The sequence below is a fragment of the Choloepus didactylus genome, chromosome 3 (genome assembly GCF_015220235.1).
Source record: "Choloepus didactylus isolate mChoDid1 chromosome 3, mChoDid1.pri, whole genome shotgun sequence".
Taxonomy (NCBI): Eukaryota; Metazoa; Chordata; class Mammalia; order Pilosa; family Megalonychidae; genus Choloepus; species Choloepus didactylus.
The window spans coordinates 97,152,359-97,170,594 of NC_051309.1; the positions used below are offsets into that span (position 1 = coordinate 97,152,359).

At 37.5% G+C, this 18,236-nt stretch overlaps 1 protein-coding gene across 3 annotated transcripts in view; it reads left to right on the forward strand.

The window, feature by feature from the left end:
* MMRN1 (multimerin 1) overlaps positions 1-18,236 on the forward strand; it is an 85,298-nt gene that overhangs the window by 24,842 nt on the left and 42,220 nt on the right. For all 3 annotated transcript variants that reach the window (XM_037829008.1, XM_037829010.1, XM_037829009.1), the window contains exons 2-3: positions 10,999-11,118; positions 13,583-13,689. In XM_037829008.1, coding sequence (XP_037684936.1) covers positions 10,999-11,118; positions 13,583-13,689 — 227 coding nt within the window. The remainder of the gene's footprint in view (positions 1-10,998; positions 11,119-13,582; positions 13,690-18,236) is intronic.

Consider the following 18,236-nt stretch of genomic DNA (forward strand, 5'->3'; position numbering starts at 1 on the left):
CTCCCTGCCAGGCTCAGTCCCCGGGGAGGAGGGGCTGTCAGCTCCGGGAAGGAGAAGGGAGAATTGCAGTGGCTGCTCTTATCGGAAACTCATTCTACTGATTCAAACTTCAACCATAGATAGACTGAGACCAGACACCAGAGACTCTGAGAGCAGCCAGCCCAGCGGAGAGGAGACAGGCATAGAAAAAAAACAACACGAAAAACTCCAAAATAAAAGCGGAGGATTTTTGGAGTTCTGGTGAACGCAGAGGGGGGAAGGGCGGAGCTCAGGCCTTGAGGCGCATATGCAAATCCCGAAGCAAAGCTGATCTCTCTGCCCTGTGCACCTTTCCTTAATGGCCCTGGTTGCTTTGTCTATTAGCATTTCAATAACCCATTAGATCTCTGAGGAGGGCCCATTTTTTTTTTTTTTTTTTTAAATCCTTTTTGCTTTTTCTAAAACAATTACTCTAAGAAGCTCAATACAGAAAGCTTCAAAGAATTGCAATTTGGGCACGGCAAGTCAAGAGCAGAACTAAGAGAGCTCTGAGACAAAAGGCAATAATCCAGTGGCTGAGAAAATTCACTAAACAACACAACTTCCCAAGTAAAGGGGGGTGTCCGCTCACAGCCACCATCCTGGGGGACAGGAAACACTCCTGCCCATCGCCAGCCCCATAGCCCAGAGCTGCCCCAGACAACCCAGTGCGACGGAAGTGCTTCAAATAACAGGCACACACCACAAAACTGGGCGTGGACATTAGCCTTCCCTGCAACCTCAGCTGAATGTCCCAGAGCTGGGAAGGTGGAGCAGTGTGAATTAACAAAGCCCCATTCAGCCATCATTTGAGCAGACTGGGAGCCTCCCTACACAGCCCAGCAGCCCAGAACTGCCCTGGGGGGACGGCACTCACCTGTGACATAGCACAGTCATCCCTCAACAGAGGACCCGGGGTGCACGGCCTGGAAGAGGGGCCCACTTGCAAGTCTCAGGAGCCATACGCCAATACCAAAGACTTGTGGGTCAGTGGCAGAGACAAACTGTGGCAGGACTGAAATGAAGGATTAGACTATTGCAGCAGCTTTAAAACTCTAGGATCATCAGGGAGATTTGATTGTTAGGGCCACCCCCCCTCCCCGACTGCCCAGAAACACGCCCCACATACAGGGCAGGCAACACCAACTACACACGCAAGCTTGGTACACCAATTGGGCCCCACAAGACTCACTCCACCACTCACCAAAAAGGCTAAGCAGGGGAGATCTGGCTTGTGGAGAACAGGTGGCTCGTGGACGCCACCTGCTGGTTAGTTAGAGAAAGTGTACTCCACGAACCTGTAGATCTGATAAATTAGAGATAAGGACTTCAACTGGTCTACAAACCCTAAAAGAACCCTATCAAGTTCAGCAAATGCCAAGAGGCCAAAAACAACAGAAAATTATAAAGCATATGAAAAAACCAGACGATATGGATAACCCAAGCCCAAGCACCCAAATCAAAAGACCAGAAGAGACACAGCACATAGAGCAGCTACTCAAAGAACTAAAGATGAACAATGAGACCATAGTACGGGATATGAAGGAAATCAAGAAGACCCTAGAAGAGCATAAAGAAGACATTGCAAGACTAAATAAAAAAATGGATGATCTTATGGAAATTAAAGAAACTGTTGACCAAATTAAAAAGATTCTGGACACTCATAGTACAAGACTAGAGGAAGTTGAACAACGAATCAGTGACCTGGAAGATGACAGAATGGAAAATGAAAGCATAAAAGAAAGAATGGGGAAAAAAATTGAAAAACTCGAAATGGACCTCAGGGATATGATAGATAATATGAAACGTCCGAATATAAGACTCATTGGTGTCCCAGAAGGGGAAGAAAAGGGTAAAGGTCTAGGAAGAGTATTCAAAGAAATTGTTGGGGAAAACTTCCCAAATCTTCTAAACAACATAAATACACAAATCATAAATGCTCAGCGAACTCCAAATAGAATAAATCCAAAAAAACCCACTCCGAGACATATACTGATCACACTGTCAAACATAGAAGAGAAGGAGCAAGTTCTGAAAGCAGCAAGAGAAAAGCAATTCACCACATACAAAGGAAACAGCATAAGACTAAGTAGTGACTACTCAGCAGCCACCATGGAGGCGAGAAGGCAGTGGCATGATATATTTAAAATTCTGAGTGAGAGGAATTTCCAGCCAAGAATACTTTATCCAGCAAAGCTCTCCTTCAAATTTGAGGGAGAGCTTAAATTTTTCACAGACAAAGAAATGCTGAGAGAATTTGCTAACAAGAGACCTGCCCTACTGGAGATACTAAAGGGAGCCCTACAGACAGAGAAACAAAGACAGCACAGAGAGACTTGGAGAAAGGTTCAGTACTAAAGAGATTCGGTATGGGTACAATAAAGGATATTAATAGAGAGAGGGAAAAATATGGCAAACATAATCCAAAGGATAAGATGGCCGATTCAAGAAATGCCTTCACGGTTTTAACGTTGAATGTAAATGGATTAAACTCCCCAATTAAAAGATATAGATTCGCAGAATGGATCAAAAAAAATGAACCATCAATATGTTGCATACAAGAGACTCATCTTAGACACAGGGACACAAAGAAACTGAAAGTGAAAGGATGGAAAAAAATATTTCATGCAAGCTACAGCCAAAAGAAAGCAGGTGTAGCAATATTAATCTCAGATAAAATAGACTTCAAATGCAGGGATGTTTTGAGAGACAAAGAAGGCCACTACATACTAATAAAAGGGGCAATTCAGCAAGAAGAAATAACAATCGTAAATGTCTATGCACCCAATCAAGGTGCCACAAAATACATGAAAGAAACACTGGCAAAACTAAAGGAAGCAATTGATGTTTCCACAATAATTGTGGGAGACTTCAACACATCACTCTCTCCTATAGATAGATCAACCAGACAGAAGACCAATAAGGAAATTGAAAACCTAAACAATCTGATAAATGAATTAGATTTAACAGACATCTACAGGACATTACATCCCAAATCACCAGGATACACATACTTTTCTAGTGCTCACGGAACTTTCTCCAGAATAGATCATATGCTGGGACATAAAACAAGCCTCAATAAATTTAAAAAGATTGAAATTCTTCAAAGCACATTCTCTGACCACAATGGAATACAATTAGAAGTCAATAACCATCAGAGACTTAGAAAATTCACAAATACCTGGAGGTTAAACAACACACTCCTAAACAATCAGTGGGTTAACGAAGAAATAGCAAGAGAAATTGCTAAATATATAGAGACGAATGAAAATGAGAACACAACATACCAAAACCTATGGGATGCAGCAAAAGCAGTGCTAAGGGGGAAATTTATAGCACTAAACGCATATATTAAAAAGGAAGAAAGAGCCAAAATCAAAGAACTAATGGATCAACTGAAGAAGCTAGAAAATGAACAGCAAACCAATCCTAAACCAAGTACAAGAAAAGAAATAACAAGGATTAAAGCAGAAATAAATGACATAGAGAACAAAAAAACAATAGAAAGGATAAATATCACCAAAAGTTGGTTCTTTGAGAAGATCAACAAGATTGACAAGCCCCTAGCTAGACTGACAAAATCAAAAAGAGAGAAGACCCATATAAACAAAATAATGAATGAAAAAGGTGACATAACTGCAGATCCTGAAGAAATTAAAAAAATTATAAGAGGATATTATGAACAACTGTATGGCAACAAACTGGATAATGTAGAAGAAATGGACAATTTCCTGGAAACATATGAACAACCTAGACTGACCAGAGAAGAAATAGAAGACCTCAACCAACCCATCACAAGCAAAGAGATCCAATCAGTCATCAAAAATCTTCCCACAAATAAATGCCCAGGGCCAGATGGCTTCACAGGGGAATTCTACCAAACTTTCCAGAAAGAACTGACACCAATCTTACTCAAACTCTTTCAAAACATTGAAAAAAATGGAACACTACCTAACTCATTTTATGAAGCTAACATCAATCTAATACCAAAACCAGGCAAAGATGCTACAAAAAAGGAAAACTACCGGCCAATCTCCCTAATGAATATAGATGCAAAAATCCTCAACAAAATACTTGCAAATCGAATCCAAAGACACATTAAAAAAATCATACACCATGACCAAGTGGGGTTCATTCCAGGCATGCAAGGATGGTTCAACATAAGAAAATCAATCAATGTATTACAACACATTAACAAGTCAAAAGGGAAAAATCAATTGATCATCTCAATAGATGCTGAAAAAGCATTTGACAAAATCCAACATCCCTTTTTGATAAAAACACTTCAAAAGGTAGGAATTGAAGGAAACTTCCTCAACATGATAAAGAGCATATATGAAAAACCCACAGCCAGCATAGTACTCAATGGTGAGAGACTGAAAGCCTTCCCTCTAAGATCAGGAACAAGACAAGGATGCCCGCTGTCACCACTGTTATTCAACATTGTGCTGGAAGTGCTAGCCAGGGCAATCCGGCAAGACAAAGAAATAAAAGGCATCCAAATTGGAAAAGAAGAAGTAAAACTGTCATTGTTTGCAGATGATATGATCTTATATCTAGAAAACCCTGAGAAATCAACGATACACCTACTAGAGCTAATAAACAAATTTAGCAAAGTAGCGGGATACAAGATTAATGCACATAAGTCAGTAATGTTTCTATATGCTAGAAATGAACAAACTGAAGAGACACTCAAGAAAAAGATACCATTTTCAATAGCAACTAAAAAAAATCAAGTACCTAGGAATCAACTTAACCAAAGATGTAAAAGACCTATACAAAGAAAACTACATAACTCTACTAAAAGAAATAGAAGGGGACCTTAAAAGATGGAAAAATATTCCATGTTCATGGATAGGAAGGCTAAATGTCATTAAGATGTCAATTCTACCCAAACTCATCTACAGATTCAATGCAATCCCAATCAAAATTCAAACAACCTACTTTGCAGACTTGGAAAAGCTAGTTATCAAATTTATTTGGAAAGGGAAGATGCCTCGAATTGCTAAAGACACTCTAAAAAAGAAAAACGAAGTGGGAGGACTTACACTCCCTGACTTTGAAGCTTATTATAAAGCCACAGTTGCCAAAACAGCATGGTACTGGCACAAAGATAGACATATAGATCAATGGAATCGAATTGAGAATTCAGAGATAGACCCTCAGATCTATGGCCGACTGATCTTTGATAAGGCCCCCAAAGTCACCGAACTGAGTCATAATGGTCTTTTCAACAAATGGGGCTGGGAGAGTTGGATATCCATATCCAAAAGAATGAAAGAGGACCCCTACCTCACCCCCTACACAAAAATTAACTCAAAATGGACCAAAGATCTCAATATAAAAGAAAGTACCATAAAACTCCTAGAAGATAATGTAGGAAAACATCTTCAAGACCTTGTATTAGGAGGCCACTTCCTAGACTTTACACCCAAAGCACAAGCAACAAAAGAGAAAATAGATAAATGGGAACTCCTCAAGCTTAGAAGTTTCTGCACCTCAAAGGAATTTCTCAAAAAGGTAAAGAGGCAGCCAACTCAATGGGAAAACATTTTTGGAAACCATGTATCTGACAAAAGACTGATATCTTGCATATACAAAGAAATCCTACAACTCAATGACAATAGTACAGACAGCCCAATTATAAAATGGGCAAAAGATATGAAAAGACAGTTCTCTGAAGAGGAAATACAAATGGCCAAGAAACACATGAAAAAATGTTCAGCTTCACTAGCTATTCGAGAGATGCAAATTAAGACCACAATGAGATACCATCTAACACCGGTTAGAATGGCTGCCATTAAACAAACAGGAAACTACAAATGCTGGAGGGGATGTGGAGAAATTGGAACTCTTATTCATTGTTGGTGGGACTGTATAATGGTTCAGCCACTCTGGAAGTCAGTCTGGCAATTCCTTAGAAAACTAGATATAGAGCTACCATTCGATCCAGCGATTGCACTTCTCGGTATATACCCGGAAGACCGGAAAGCAGTGACACGAACAGATATCTGCACGCCAATGTTCATAGCAGCATTATTCACAATTGCCAAGAGATGGAAACAACCCAAATGTCCTTCAACAGATGAGTGGATAAATAAAATGTGGTATATACACACGATGGAATACTACGCGGCAGTAAGAAGGAACGATCTGGTGAAACATATGACAACATGGATGAACCTTGAAGACATAATGCTGAGCGAAATAAGCCAGGCACAAAAAGAGAAATATTATATGCTACCACTAATGTGAACTTTGAAAAATGTAAAACAAATGGTTTATAATGTAGAATGTAGGGGAACTAGCAGTAGAGAGCAATTAAGGAAGGGGGAACAATAATCCAAGAAGAACAGATAAGCTATTTAACGTTCTGGGGATGCCCAGAAATGACTATGGTCTGTTAATTTCTGATGGATGTAGTAGGAACAAGTTCACTGAAATGTTGCTATATTATGTAACTTTCTTGGGGTAAAGTAGGAACATGTTGGAAGTTAAGTAGTTATCTTAGGTTAGTTGTCTTTTTCTTACTCCCTTGTTATGGTCTCTTTGAAATGTTCTTTTATTGTATGTTTGTTTTCTTTTTAACTTTTTTTTTCATACAGTTGATTTAAAAAAGAAGGGAAAGTTAAAAAAAAAAAAAAAGAAAAAAGACAAACAAGGAAAAAAAAAAAAAGATGTAGTGCCCCCTTGAGGAGCCTGTGGAGAATGCAGGGGTATTCGCCTACCCCACCTCCATGGTTGCTAACATGACCACAGACATACGGGACTGGTGGTTTGATGGGTTGAGCCCTCTACCATAAGTTTTACCCTTGGGAAGACGGTTGCTGCAAAGGAGAGGCTAGGCCTCCCTGTATTTGTGCCTAAGAGTCTCCTCCTGAATGCCTCTTTGTTGCTCAGATGTGGCCCTGTCTCTCTGGCTAAGCCAACTTGAAAGGTGAAATCACTGCCCTCCCCCCTACGTGGGATCAGACACCCAGGGAAGTGAATCTCCCTGGCAACGTGGAATATGACTCCCGGGGAGGAATGTAGACCCGGCATCGTGGGATGGAGAACATCTTCTTGACCAAAAGGGGGATGTGAAAGGAAATGAAATAAGCTTCAGTGGCAGAGAGATTCCAAAACGAGCCGAGAGATCACTCTGGTGGGCACTGTTACGCACACTTTAGACAACCTTTTTTAGGTTCTAAAGAATTGGTGTAGCTGGTGGTGGATACCTGAAACTTTTAAACTACAACCCAGAACCCATGAATCTCGAAGACAGTTGTATAAAAATGTAGCTTATGAGGGGTGACAGTGGGATTGGGAATGCCATAAGGACCAAACTCAACTTTGTCTAGTTTATGGATGGATGTGTAGAAAAGTAGGGGAAGCAAACAAACAGATAAAGGTACCCAGTGTTCTTTTTTACTTCAATTGCTCTTTTTCACTCTAATTATTATTCTTGTTATTTTCGTGTGTGTCCTAATGAAGGTGTCAGGGATTGATTTAGGTGATGAATGTACAACTATGTAATGGTACTGTAAACAATCGAAAGTACAATTTGTTTTGTATGACTGCGTGGTATGTGAATATATCTCAATAAAATGATGATAAAAAAAATATATATAACATATACAGAGAAAGTGATCAATTTCAAAGTATGATTTAACAAGTAATTACATATGTAAATTCACAAAATGTTACAGTTTACAATTTCACAGTTTCAGTTATTTCCTTATTGTAAATATAACATATATGAAGAAGGGTGATAACTTTCAAAGTAATTTAATGAGCAGCTATAGAGCAAATTTCAAAGAACGTTATGGTTTACAGTTCCACCATCTCTGTTATTTCCTTCTAGCTATTCTAGTACTGCAGCATCTAAAAAATATATTTATATTCAGATTCAGTGTTTGTAATCTTTTGTTAAATCCTGTCTTGTCTGCTTCTACCCCTTCCTCTCATTTAATCATTTTTTAAATGTTCAGGTATGTCCAGGTAGTGACCAATGTAATTTGTTTATATTGGAAAGGGATGTCAACATTATGGGGAAGGGGTGTGCATCTGGTTGATGCTCTTGGAGAATTTGTTGCCTGTGGGTTCAGGGACTTAACTGGCATAAGAACACTCTGGAGGATTTATGTTTCTGAAAAATAAACTTAGTGAGAGAAACTTATATATAGTCTCAGATAGGGTCTTAGGTATTTAGGGACTATTGATGATTACGGCTAGGTATACTATGGCCATTTGGGATACCTAGCTGGAGCTTGCAGAAAAGTAACCTCCAGGATAGCCTTTGGACTCTATTTGAACTCTTGTAGCCACAGTAATCTTATTTTTTGTTGTCTTTCTTTCCCCCTTTTGTTCAAGAAGACATTTTCAATCCCTCAATGCCAGGGCCAGGCTTATTTCTGGGAGTCAAGACCCACAAAGGGGGGAGGTTAATAAATTTATTCACCATTCTTTTTTTGTGTGCTTTCACTTCCCATCAGCCTATCTTCAGGTTTGCTAATTCAGTCCTCCACCTCTTCAAATCTAATGTGTCTCAAGAATATTTTTAATTTGATCAACAGTATCTTTTATTTCCATAAGCTAACTATTTTTTTAATTTACTCTTGCAAATTCTTCTTTATGCTCTTCTAGGGTCTTCTTCATGTCCTTTATATCTGGAGCCATATTATTAATGTTTATGAGTACTTCTTTGATTAATTGTTCCAGGTTCTGTGTCTCTTCTGGGTTTTTCATTTGGATGTTTAGGTTATCCATATCTTCTAGTTTATTCATATGCTTTGTAATTTTCTGTCATTTTTGGCCTCTTGACATTTGCTTATCTTGATAGGGTTCTTTTAGAGTATGCAAGATTATTTGAACATTTATCTGTAATTTGACAGAGGTACAACTTGGTGGAGTGCACTTTCCTGACCTACCATCAGATGACAAACCTGAGCCACTTTTTACCCTTAAGCCAGTTCTCCTCAACTTCATTTATGTACTGAGTGGGAGTCCAGATCATAACAGGGTTCAATCAGTGTACCAATTTTCCGTGTGCACTGGGGACTGTCAATCCTATGGGTGGTTGGCATGCCCTGTGCAGTTTGGCAGGGAGTCCACCTCAGGAACAAGTCATCCCAGCCATTCCTGGGTCTGAAGGTGGAGTACTCTGGGGCTGCAGAGCTTATGTCTCACCTTCCAGCTCAAATGGCCCACTGTCCCTCTCTGCCATGCACTCACAAGTCCCTGGAATTAGGTCATTTTAAAGTCATTGGTTAATTTCAACATATGTCATATCCAGTTATTTTTTTCCCATTAACTAGATTTTTACTCCATGAATGGGTCCTATTTTCCTGCCCCCTCTCACATCTAATGATTTTTTATTTTATACCTGCATTGTTAATGTTGTGTTGTTAAGAGTATAGGTTTTATCTTCCATTAAAGAGCTTTGACTTCTGTTCTGGCATGGAGTAGACTTACTGATGGATAAGCTTGTTTCTGCCAAGGATTTTGTTTTTAGATTTTCTAGGGTGTATCTAGAGTAACTGTATCATATTGTGTATAATCTTTCTTTGGTTTCAGCTGAATGTTTTAGGTTTTTAGTAAGTACTTCCTTTTCTGGCTGATCATGATTCCAAAGTGTCCACTGCTGGGTGATGTCTGGAATCTCTGTTCAGTTCATGTATCTCCTCAATAGTTGTTTGCTGCTGTTTCTTGCAGAGACCCACTCTGTATAATCGCAGCATACTATTCAGCCCAAGATTCAAGGAGCCCACTATGTTGACTTTTGGTTTGCTTTAATTTTTGTTATAGTAGCATACATACAATGTTCATCCAATGTTCCCTTTCACCCAGTGTTCTCTTTCTTTAGGCTCCACTCCCCTGTGATGCAACTAGAACATTTCTTCCAGGTAGTAAGTCAGATTGAATGTGAAGCTCAAAACATGTGTTTCCCTCTCTTAAGGATCATAACACTATATTGTCTGTTGTCCAACATCTAAAAATTGTTGCTTTATATAGTTTGTTGAGTTTTACATTTTTTTCCATAGGAGAACAAGTCTGATATTCTGTTATTACCAGAACCACAAATCACTAAAATATATGTTGCTAGTTCATTTCATAAAAATTAAAGAACAAGTTTTTTAATTCCTTGTATCAAACTAGGGTTTTGATAAAAATTGCATTGAATCTGTCATTTAATTTAAGGAGAACTGACATATTTGCACTGACCCTTCCCATCAATCAACATGACTTATTGAATTTTCTTTAAGTTCTTTCAATAAAGTTTAAAACGTTTATATAATAAATCTTACACTTTTCTGTTGGATTTTCCTAAGTACAATACTTTTGTTGCTTTTTTTGTTATTGTAAGTAGTATCTTTATGAATTTGTTATCAGTACATAGAAATTAACTGAGTTTAATCATGTGGTTAAACTTCTTTTATTCATGATTAAAACATTATATTGATTTTAATCATATTGCTGAACTCAATTAAAATAGCTTGTTTCTGTAATATTTTATGTTTTCGTTACTCAAATCATATCATCTGCAGCTAACAACAGTTATTTTTTAAATTTTTTTCCCTATCCTTACGCCATTTACTTTCTTATTTATACATATGTCTTGCTGGAAATTGTTGAATAGAAGTAACAGACCTAAATCTGAGCCTCCATTCTCATCACTGATACTAATATTACTAATATTACTAAGGTAATCCAGGATTTTGACATAGCTTACAGCTAGACACTACAGGTTCTAGTTTTAGCTCTTTGTTCCTTGTTTATTTCAGCCTCATAGAGTTCCCTGACTTCCCAAGAATACAGCAATGCATTTATGAGTATGTTTTCTCTGATATTTAGACCTCTTAAAATTGGGTATCAAGCTTTCAAGTTATCTGATCTACAATGCTGTCAGAAACAGATATATGTCTTTGAAAATAATTGTGGTGGGAAGAATTCTTTTTAACAATGATTTTTTTTTTCTAACAAAAATTATCTCTTCCTTAGGAATTGGTGTGCTTATGTGCATACCAGGTTATCTCCCACAGTGATACTGGACAACCAGGTCACTTATCTTCCAGGTGGGAGAGGACCCTGTGGCTGGTCCAGTGGATCCTGTCCTCAAAGGTATGTAAAGTTTCTTGATAATACCCATGAATTGTCCTGGGATCATGTATGGCTGGCCATAATAAAGGTAGTTAGTCTCCCAGGGAGGGTCAGAAGAGGGTCATCACTTTCAAGCTAAATGTATGACCCTGAAAAAGTTAAAATGCAGCTACTAATAATACTTGCCTAAAACATTTTTAGAATCATATGAGATAATGCAATAATATAATTAGCCTACTGCCCGGTATTTTGTGAGTCTTCAACAAATGATAACTCAATAAATGCTTGTTCCTTTGTTTACTACTACTGTAACTTTTGTCCTTGACTTGATCAACAATCCTGTCCTTTAATTCCTTATTCAATTCATACAGAGTTTTGAAGATTTAGTGATAATTTCCCTTTCGTACTAGGTCAGAGAGAAATCCATGACTTGGCTCATATTCTAAAGTTCCTGGAAAGTCACTAATTGCACTGATGCATGCTAAAGCAACTAAGTGAGAGCTTTCTTCTTGTGTCTATTTTAATGACCTATGTTATTTGTTTTTCATTTTTAATTGTCCTAAAAATGTGGGGCAAATTGCTAAATTCTCTGAATTTCTACTGCTGGAGTAGCTCAAATGCATTCTTTCAGAAGAGCTTGCAATATAAACTAAAATTGTTCTTCAGGCCAAGATGGATAATGTTATGCAAATACAAATAACTCAGGCAATGAGTCCGACTCCTTGGTCATCTGCAACAGTGTACAGTGAGGACACATAAAAATCACAGTGTTTCTTAGTTCCTTGAGAAATAGCCAAGGTTCGTGGTCCAGAAAACTAAGCACATCTTAGGAATTTGGGAAAGCTGAGCTGCAGTTGTGGCAATTTCTTTGTCTGCATGAGATACAAAATATGCATTGCCAATTCATCAGTAATGAAATTATTATGGTAGTAACCTCTATGATACTGCCCCTCTGGGTTCAAAGTGAGCTTTTCATTTTATTTTTCTCTTTAAACAGACCAGAAATGTTTACCTTTTTTCTTATCTCTTGTCTCTTTCTGCCTTTGAATGGATCTCCATTCATTCACTATGTCAGTACTTCTGCAACATTTGTCACTTTTTCTTTTATTATATCTAAGCTACATACACCAGAAATTCAGTTTGCCAAAGCAGGAACATTGACTACAACAATAAGCAACTACCTGCTTGAGTTCACCTCTGCAAACTAAAAATGTCCCTTTACAAACTATCCCACTTCCTATTAACCTTTATCATTAGACTGGAGATCAGAATTCACTAGGCAGAAGTTTTGAATGAATACTATTTATTGAATCAAATATAGCTACATGATAAGCCTAGTTTTAGTGATAGAAGGAATCTCATCGTCCATTTTGCAAATGAGGAATGAGCTCAGAAATATTGAGTTACCTGTCATGTTACGGCAGGAAATGAAACCCAAGTCCTCTAATGCCCAGTCTGTTACAATACATTTCCTCCACATGTTCAGGATTTATCAGTGAAAGTAACTCCTCTTGTATCTACATAGTTGTATGTTACTAGCTATGGAATAATAATAAGGGAGGCTATTGGCTGACACAGCTTAGATTAAAATCCCAGCCCTACCAAATTTAGCCTAGGGACTTTGGGCAAGTTATTTCATCTCTCTGGTCCTTAAATCATCATCATAATAATACCTTCCTGATTGATATGAGGATTATAGACCCATTTGTTAAAATATTGTCTAAAATTGAAGTCATGGGGCTAAGAGGAGTACAGTCAATTATTGGAGTTATGATGTATATTTACATACACAGAACCTGTAATTTAGTACCGTTAACTATTTAAATTGATTTCTGTTTTGAAATGTTACAGTTTCTTCACATTTCCCCCCTTGGTTTCTTCTTAGAAATAATATCTTCTCATGTTAGAATCCCTCATCTCAGGCAGTGATATTTTATGACAGAAATAGTAAATAGTATATATTGTTTTAAAGCCTTGGGAGATGAGAAGGTAAAGGTTTAAAATGACAGTTGTTATCATTATTTTAATTAGATCACTAATATCCAATTTGTTTCAAGTTGTTTGATATTAATCCAGAGGGAAAAGCAGATTCCTTGAAATATAATGATGTAGAAAGTAATAGGAATTGAAATAAAAATAAATTAGCCCCATTATGACTAATTCAAAATTGGAATTGAAATGAGTTTTAACATTGGTTTAGCGCAAAGCATTATCAAGGACAAAACTGTAGTCTCTTCAGAGAATGAAATGACAGATACTAATTTAAAATACCAAATAGTATAAACACTAATGCTTTTTGTAGTGTATTTAAAGAAATCTAGGTTTGGTAATAATATTGATGATGCATATATTAATAATAACAGCTAACACTTACTGAATTTTTATTATATTTCAGGTATGTGCCAAGCACTTTACATTTATCATCCCACCTGATAATTTAATGTAAGATAAGTCATCTATTTTCCCCAATTTCTTTCCTCTCTAGATCTCAGAAGATGTCAAATCCTGTCTATAGGATGCAACATAAAATCGTTACCTCACTGGAGTGGAGGTGCTGTCCTGGATTTAGTGGAGCAAAATGTCAGCTAAAAGGTATTCTAATATTATCTTTTTAATTACAATTAGAAGAATACAAATTCTGGAGAGTAAGCAACTGATTCCAGTGAAGAAAATCCTTGCATTTTCCTTTTGAACTAAGGTAAATTTACATGTAGTCTTACTATTGGGACTATTAATTTTTTCAAAATTCCTAACTGGGTAACTACTATAGTACTCTAAAATATCATGTAAGTTTTCCTTTAATTTATACCTCCATTTTTATTTTGGTTTCATATGATGAGTTAATGGAGAGCTGACTAAATATCTTACTTTTTCTTAACTATATATGTCAGAGGTATGCCATATTAAAATACCAGGAATGTAATTATATATTTTTAAATAAATTATCATTATAAGTGACCCTTATGCAAAAATAAGAATACCCTCTAATTTTGTTCTGGTTCAGGATTTGAAGGAAATATTGTGACTAGGAATGAAATTCTATTTTAAAGAATATTCAAAATATGCCAGGAATAATTCTGTTTTGTTTTTTTTTTTACCCTGATGGAGCCATTTTTAAACTGCAATTTTAAGGACTTTCCTGCTGGCAAGATTGATAAACACATGGTAATCCACTGTGGCCTAACATCCAAGTGACTATAATTTTGCTTTTGGCTTTAAACAGGTTTCTTTTGAAAAATAAGATATGGCATCAGCATACATATTTTAAATGAATAAATATCACAAGAAAGGCCATGGTAGCAGTGGTGGGGAATTCAATCAACAGTGTAAGGGACTGATTAAAAATTAATGTAAGTGTGGAGAAACCATTATGAATCACATTAAGAAAAAGAAAGTCATACTACAAAAGCTCTAGGAACCTTGCGGTTTAGTTAAGGATATTATATATGGCTTTGCTAACCCACATAATGAGAATCCACAGATAAATTTCACTGTAATGCAATTTGTTCTGGGTCTGGACTGAATTTGAGAGATGCTATAAAATTTAATACATTTTAGAATAGAGTATGAATATGCACTACATTTGCAATCAGGAAAAATAAACTTTTAAAGAAAACATTTGAAAGTGAGATATTTTCAAATATTCTAAGGAGATTAAAATATAATTTTGCCTTCAAAGGACTTCTAATTTCTACAAGGTTGCACAGATACACTTACAATTGTAAAACATGTTTATTGTTTTTAGACTGTATTTGGTTGAGAAGTTCTGAATTCAGAATTAAATGTATATGGTGTGGTGGTTTGAAGTTGTATGTACCAGAAAATCATGTGTTTGAATATAATCCATTTCTGTGGATGTGAACCCACTGTAAGTAGGACCTGTTGATGAGGCTACTTCAGTTACAGTGTGACCCCTTCATTCAGGATGGGTCTCAATCCTATTACTGGAGTCCTTTATAAACAAAAGCAAGACAAAGAGAAAAAGCCACAGAAGCTAAAGAAACAGAAATCAACAAAATCTGGACAAGAAGGGAGAGACAAACACGTGCCGCCATATGCCTTGCCATGTGGCAGAGGAGCTAAGGATCACTGGCAGCCGGTTCTTTGGGAACAAAGCATCACCTTGACAATACCTATATTTGGGTATTTCCTTGTCTTCAAACTGTAAGCTAATAAATTCTTATTGTTTAAGCCAACCCATTTCATGGTATCTACTTTGAACAGCCTAAGAAACTAAAACAGATTTTGGTACCAGAAAAGTAGGGTGCTGCTATTGCAAATACCAGAAATGGAAATGGCTTTGGAATTAGGTAATGGGTAGAGGCTGAAAGAATTGTGAGCCGTTTAATAGAAAAGGTTTGGATTGCTTTGAGGAGACTGTTAGTAGAAATATAGATGCTGAAGTTACTTCCAATGAGGTCTTAGATGGAAATGATGAATGTGTCATTGGAAGCTAGAATAAAGGCAATCCTTGTTTTAAAGTGGCAGAGGACTTGGTAAAATTGAGTTCTGGTGTTGAATGAAAGGCGGAATTTGAAAGCAATGAGTTTTGATATTTAGCTGAAGAGATTTCCAAGGTAAACATGGAAAGTGCAGCCTAATTTCTCCTTGCTGCTTATAGCAAAATGCGAGAGACACGGAATAAGTTGAGAACTGAACTCCTGGGCACAAAGAAACCAGAAATTGATGCTTTAGAAAATTCTGAGATGGTGGAAAGCAAGTCCTCAGAGACTAGTGCTCCATGTGAGGGTTTAACTGAACATGGATCCAGTCAGCCATTTCAGTACAAGTCAGGTTTGGAGGTGCACTTGTCCAGGAGATATATGTGGAAAGTCACACTGTTGGTTTGGACCCCTATGTAGTACATGCAAAACCCACAAGTTTTTTGTGAGATCTGTATGAACCACTGCCAGCCTGGACTAAAAGGGACAGAAAAAGGACAGACTGAAGGAAAAATCACTTCAAAGGCAGAATCAAGGAAGCTGAGGTCTGAGCAGAACTTTTCTCAGGCCAAGAGAGCAGGCCCATCCATGTGTGTGGAAAGGGTGAGTTTTCCCTGGTTGGAGATGGCAGGCCTTCTACGCTGTTGTTCAGGAAGGGTGCTGCTGCCACAGTCTTCAGAGAGGGTGGACCAGAAGCCCCAGAGATTGCAGAGAGTCTGGCCACAACCCCAATGCTTGATCAGGGTGGAACATTTGCCCTGGCATTTCAAGAGAGCCTGGATGCCATCCTGATACTTGAAGAGGATGGATCCTTCACCCCTGTGTTCAAGGTGAGCAGGGCCACTGTGCAAGTGCTTGGAAGGGGTGCAGCTGCCACTTCATCAGTCTGCGAGGACAAAACATTTTTCCATAGATGACTCTCAGACCTTGAAATCTAAAGAAGTATGCCTCCTTGGCAGGGTTTTGGAACTGTTGTCCTTCCAATTTCTCCCTATGGGAATGTTTATTCTATGCCTGTCCCTCCACTGTATATTGAAAGCAGATAATTTGTTCTCTAGGTTTAACGGGTCCACAGATGGAGAGGAATTGCGCTCCAGCACAGAACATGCATATAAGTGATTCTGATCAGACTTTGTACTTAGTATTGTTACTGGATTTTTGACTTACGGCTTTGGGGATATTGGGATGGAATGAACATATTTGGCATATGGAAAGAACATGTCTTTTTGAGATCTGGAGGGTGAAATGTGGTGGTTTGAAGAAAAATCTGTTCTTAAATCTAATCCACTCCTTTAGGTGTAGACTTATTGTAAGTTTTTTTGATGAGGCTACTTTAGTTAAGGTGTGACCTACGATTCAGGATGGGTCTAATCCTATTACTGGAGTCCTTTCTAAATAGTATCAAGACAGAGAAAGAAAGCCACAGAGGCAAGAGCAAAAATCAGTAAAACCTGGAAGAGAAGGGAGAGAACAGCAAATGCTGTCACGTACCTTGCCAGGTGGCAGAAGAACCCAGATCACAGGCAGACGATCTTCAGGAGGAAAACATTGCCTTGATAATGCCTTGATTTGGACATTTTCATGGCCCTCAAAACTATAAGCTAAAAAATCCCCATTGTTTAAGCCAAGCCATTTCATGGTATCTTCTTTAAGCAGCCTGAGAATCTAAATCACAAGGTATACAGTTAGTTTTTATATTTCAGTTCTTATATGAAATAGGATATTATGGGAATATTATTTGAAGGATATCCAGAAATATTAGTTCAATTATCATTTCTTTAGGATTCATGTGTTTGTTTTCAGAGTACCTTTCTAGAAATTTAGTATGTCCTTACATACCTTACATACAAGAGACTGGATGCAAATATGTGGCAGGGAACACCGTCTATCTGTCAAAGAACATCATGGGCTCCACCCGATGAGATGGCTTTTGCTTTGTGCTCTTATTAGCCTCTATGGTGAGTTATGTACACCCGGTTGGGGAGGGGGGGAGGGTTGAACTTCATCACTGTAAACATATATGCAAGGAAAAAAAACTGGTTTTCAGGTTTGAATATCTACTGTGTACTGTCATTCCTTTTTTATGAAACTGCTATGTGAATAATTAAATTGAATTCTCATACTTTAGCTTTTATTGTTTAATGATGCCTTGTGCTAATTGTAAGAAATCTGTGGATATTTTAATAATTGATTTACAAATCACTGTCTTGAATTCCATTGACAAAAATGTTCCAAACAGTTGAATATGACCTTCTGTCAATTCAGTATAATTGGAACTACTCATAATTCAGATCTCTGCTGATTAAGCTGTTGTGGAGAGCTCTCCTTTTTATTGAAATCTATGGTGGGGATAATTATGGGCAGACAGAAATGCCCATCATGTCATGCTATCGTACAATCAATTTGAATAGCGACATGATTCCGAAAGAACCTCTTGTTGCTGCCTACAATAATCTGACCATGCTACCCTTCATTTTTATTATGGTTCATAAAACTGTTAAATTTTTTATTAGTAGCAACCAATGCACTGATAATTTAAGAACTACTGTGTTCCTCTGTCCCTTGCACCTTTCTTCATTCTGTCATCTAGCCTGAATTTTTTTGCAATTTTCTCTTCTGATACCTACCCAATTATATGCCACACTTCCCCTCCCCATTTTAATATACTTTGTGTATGTGCCAACAATCTTTTATTCT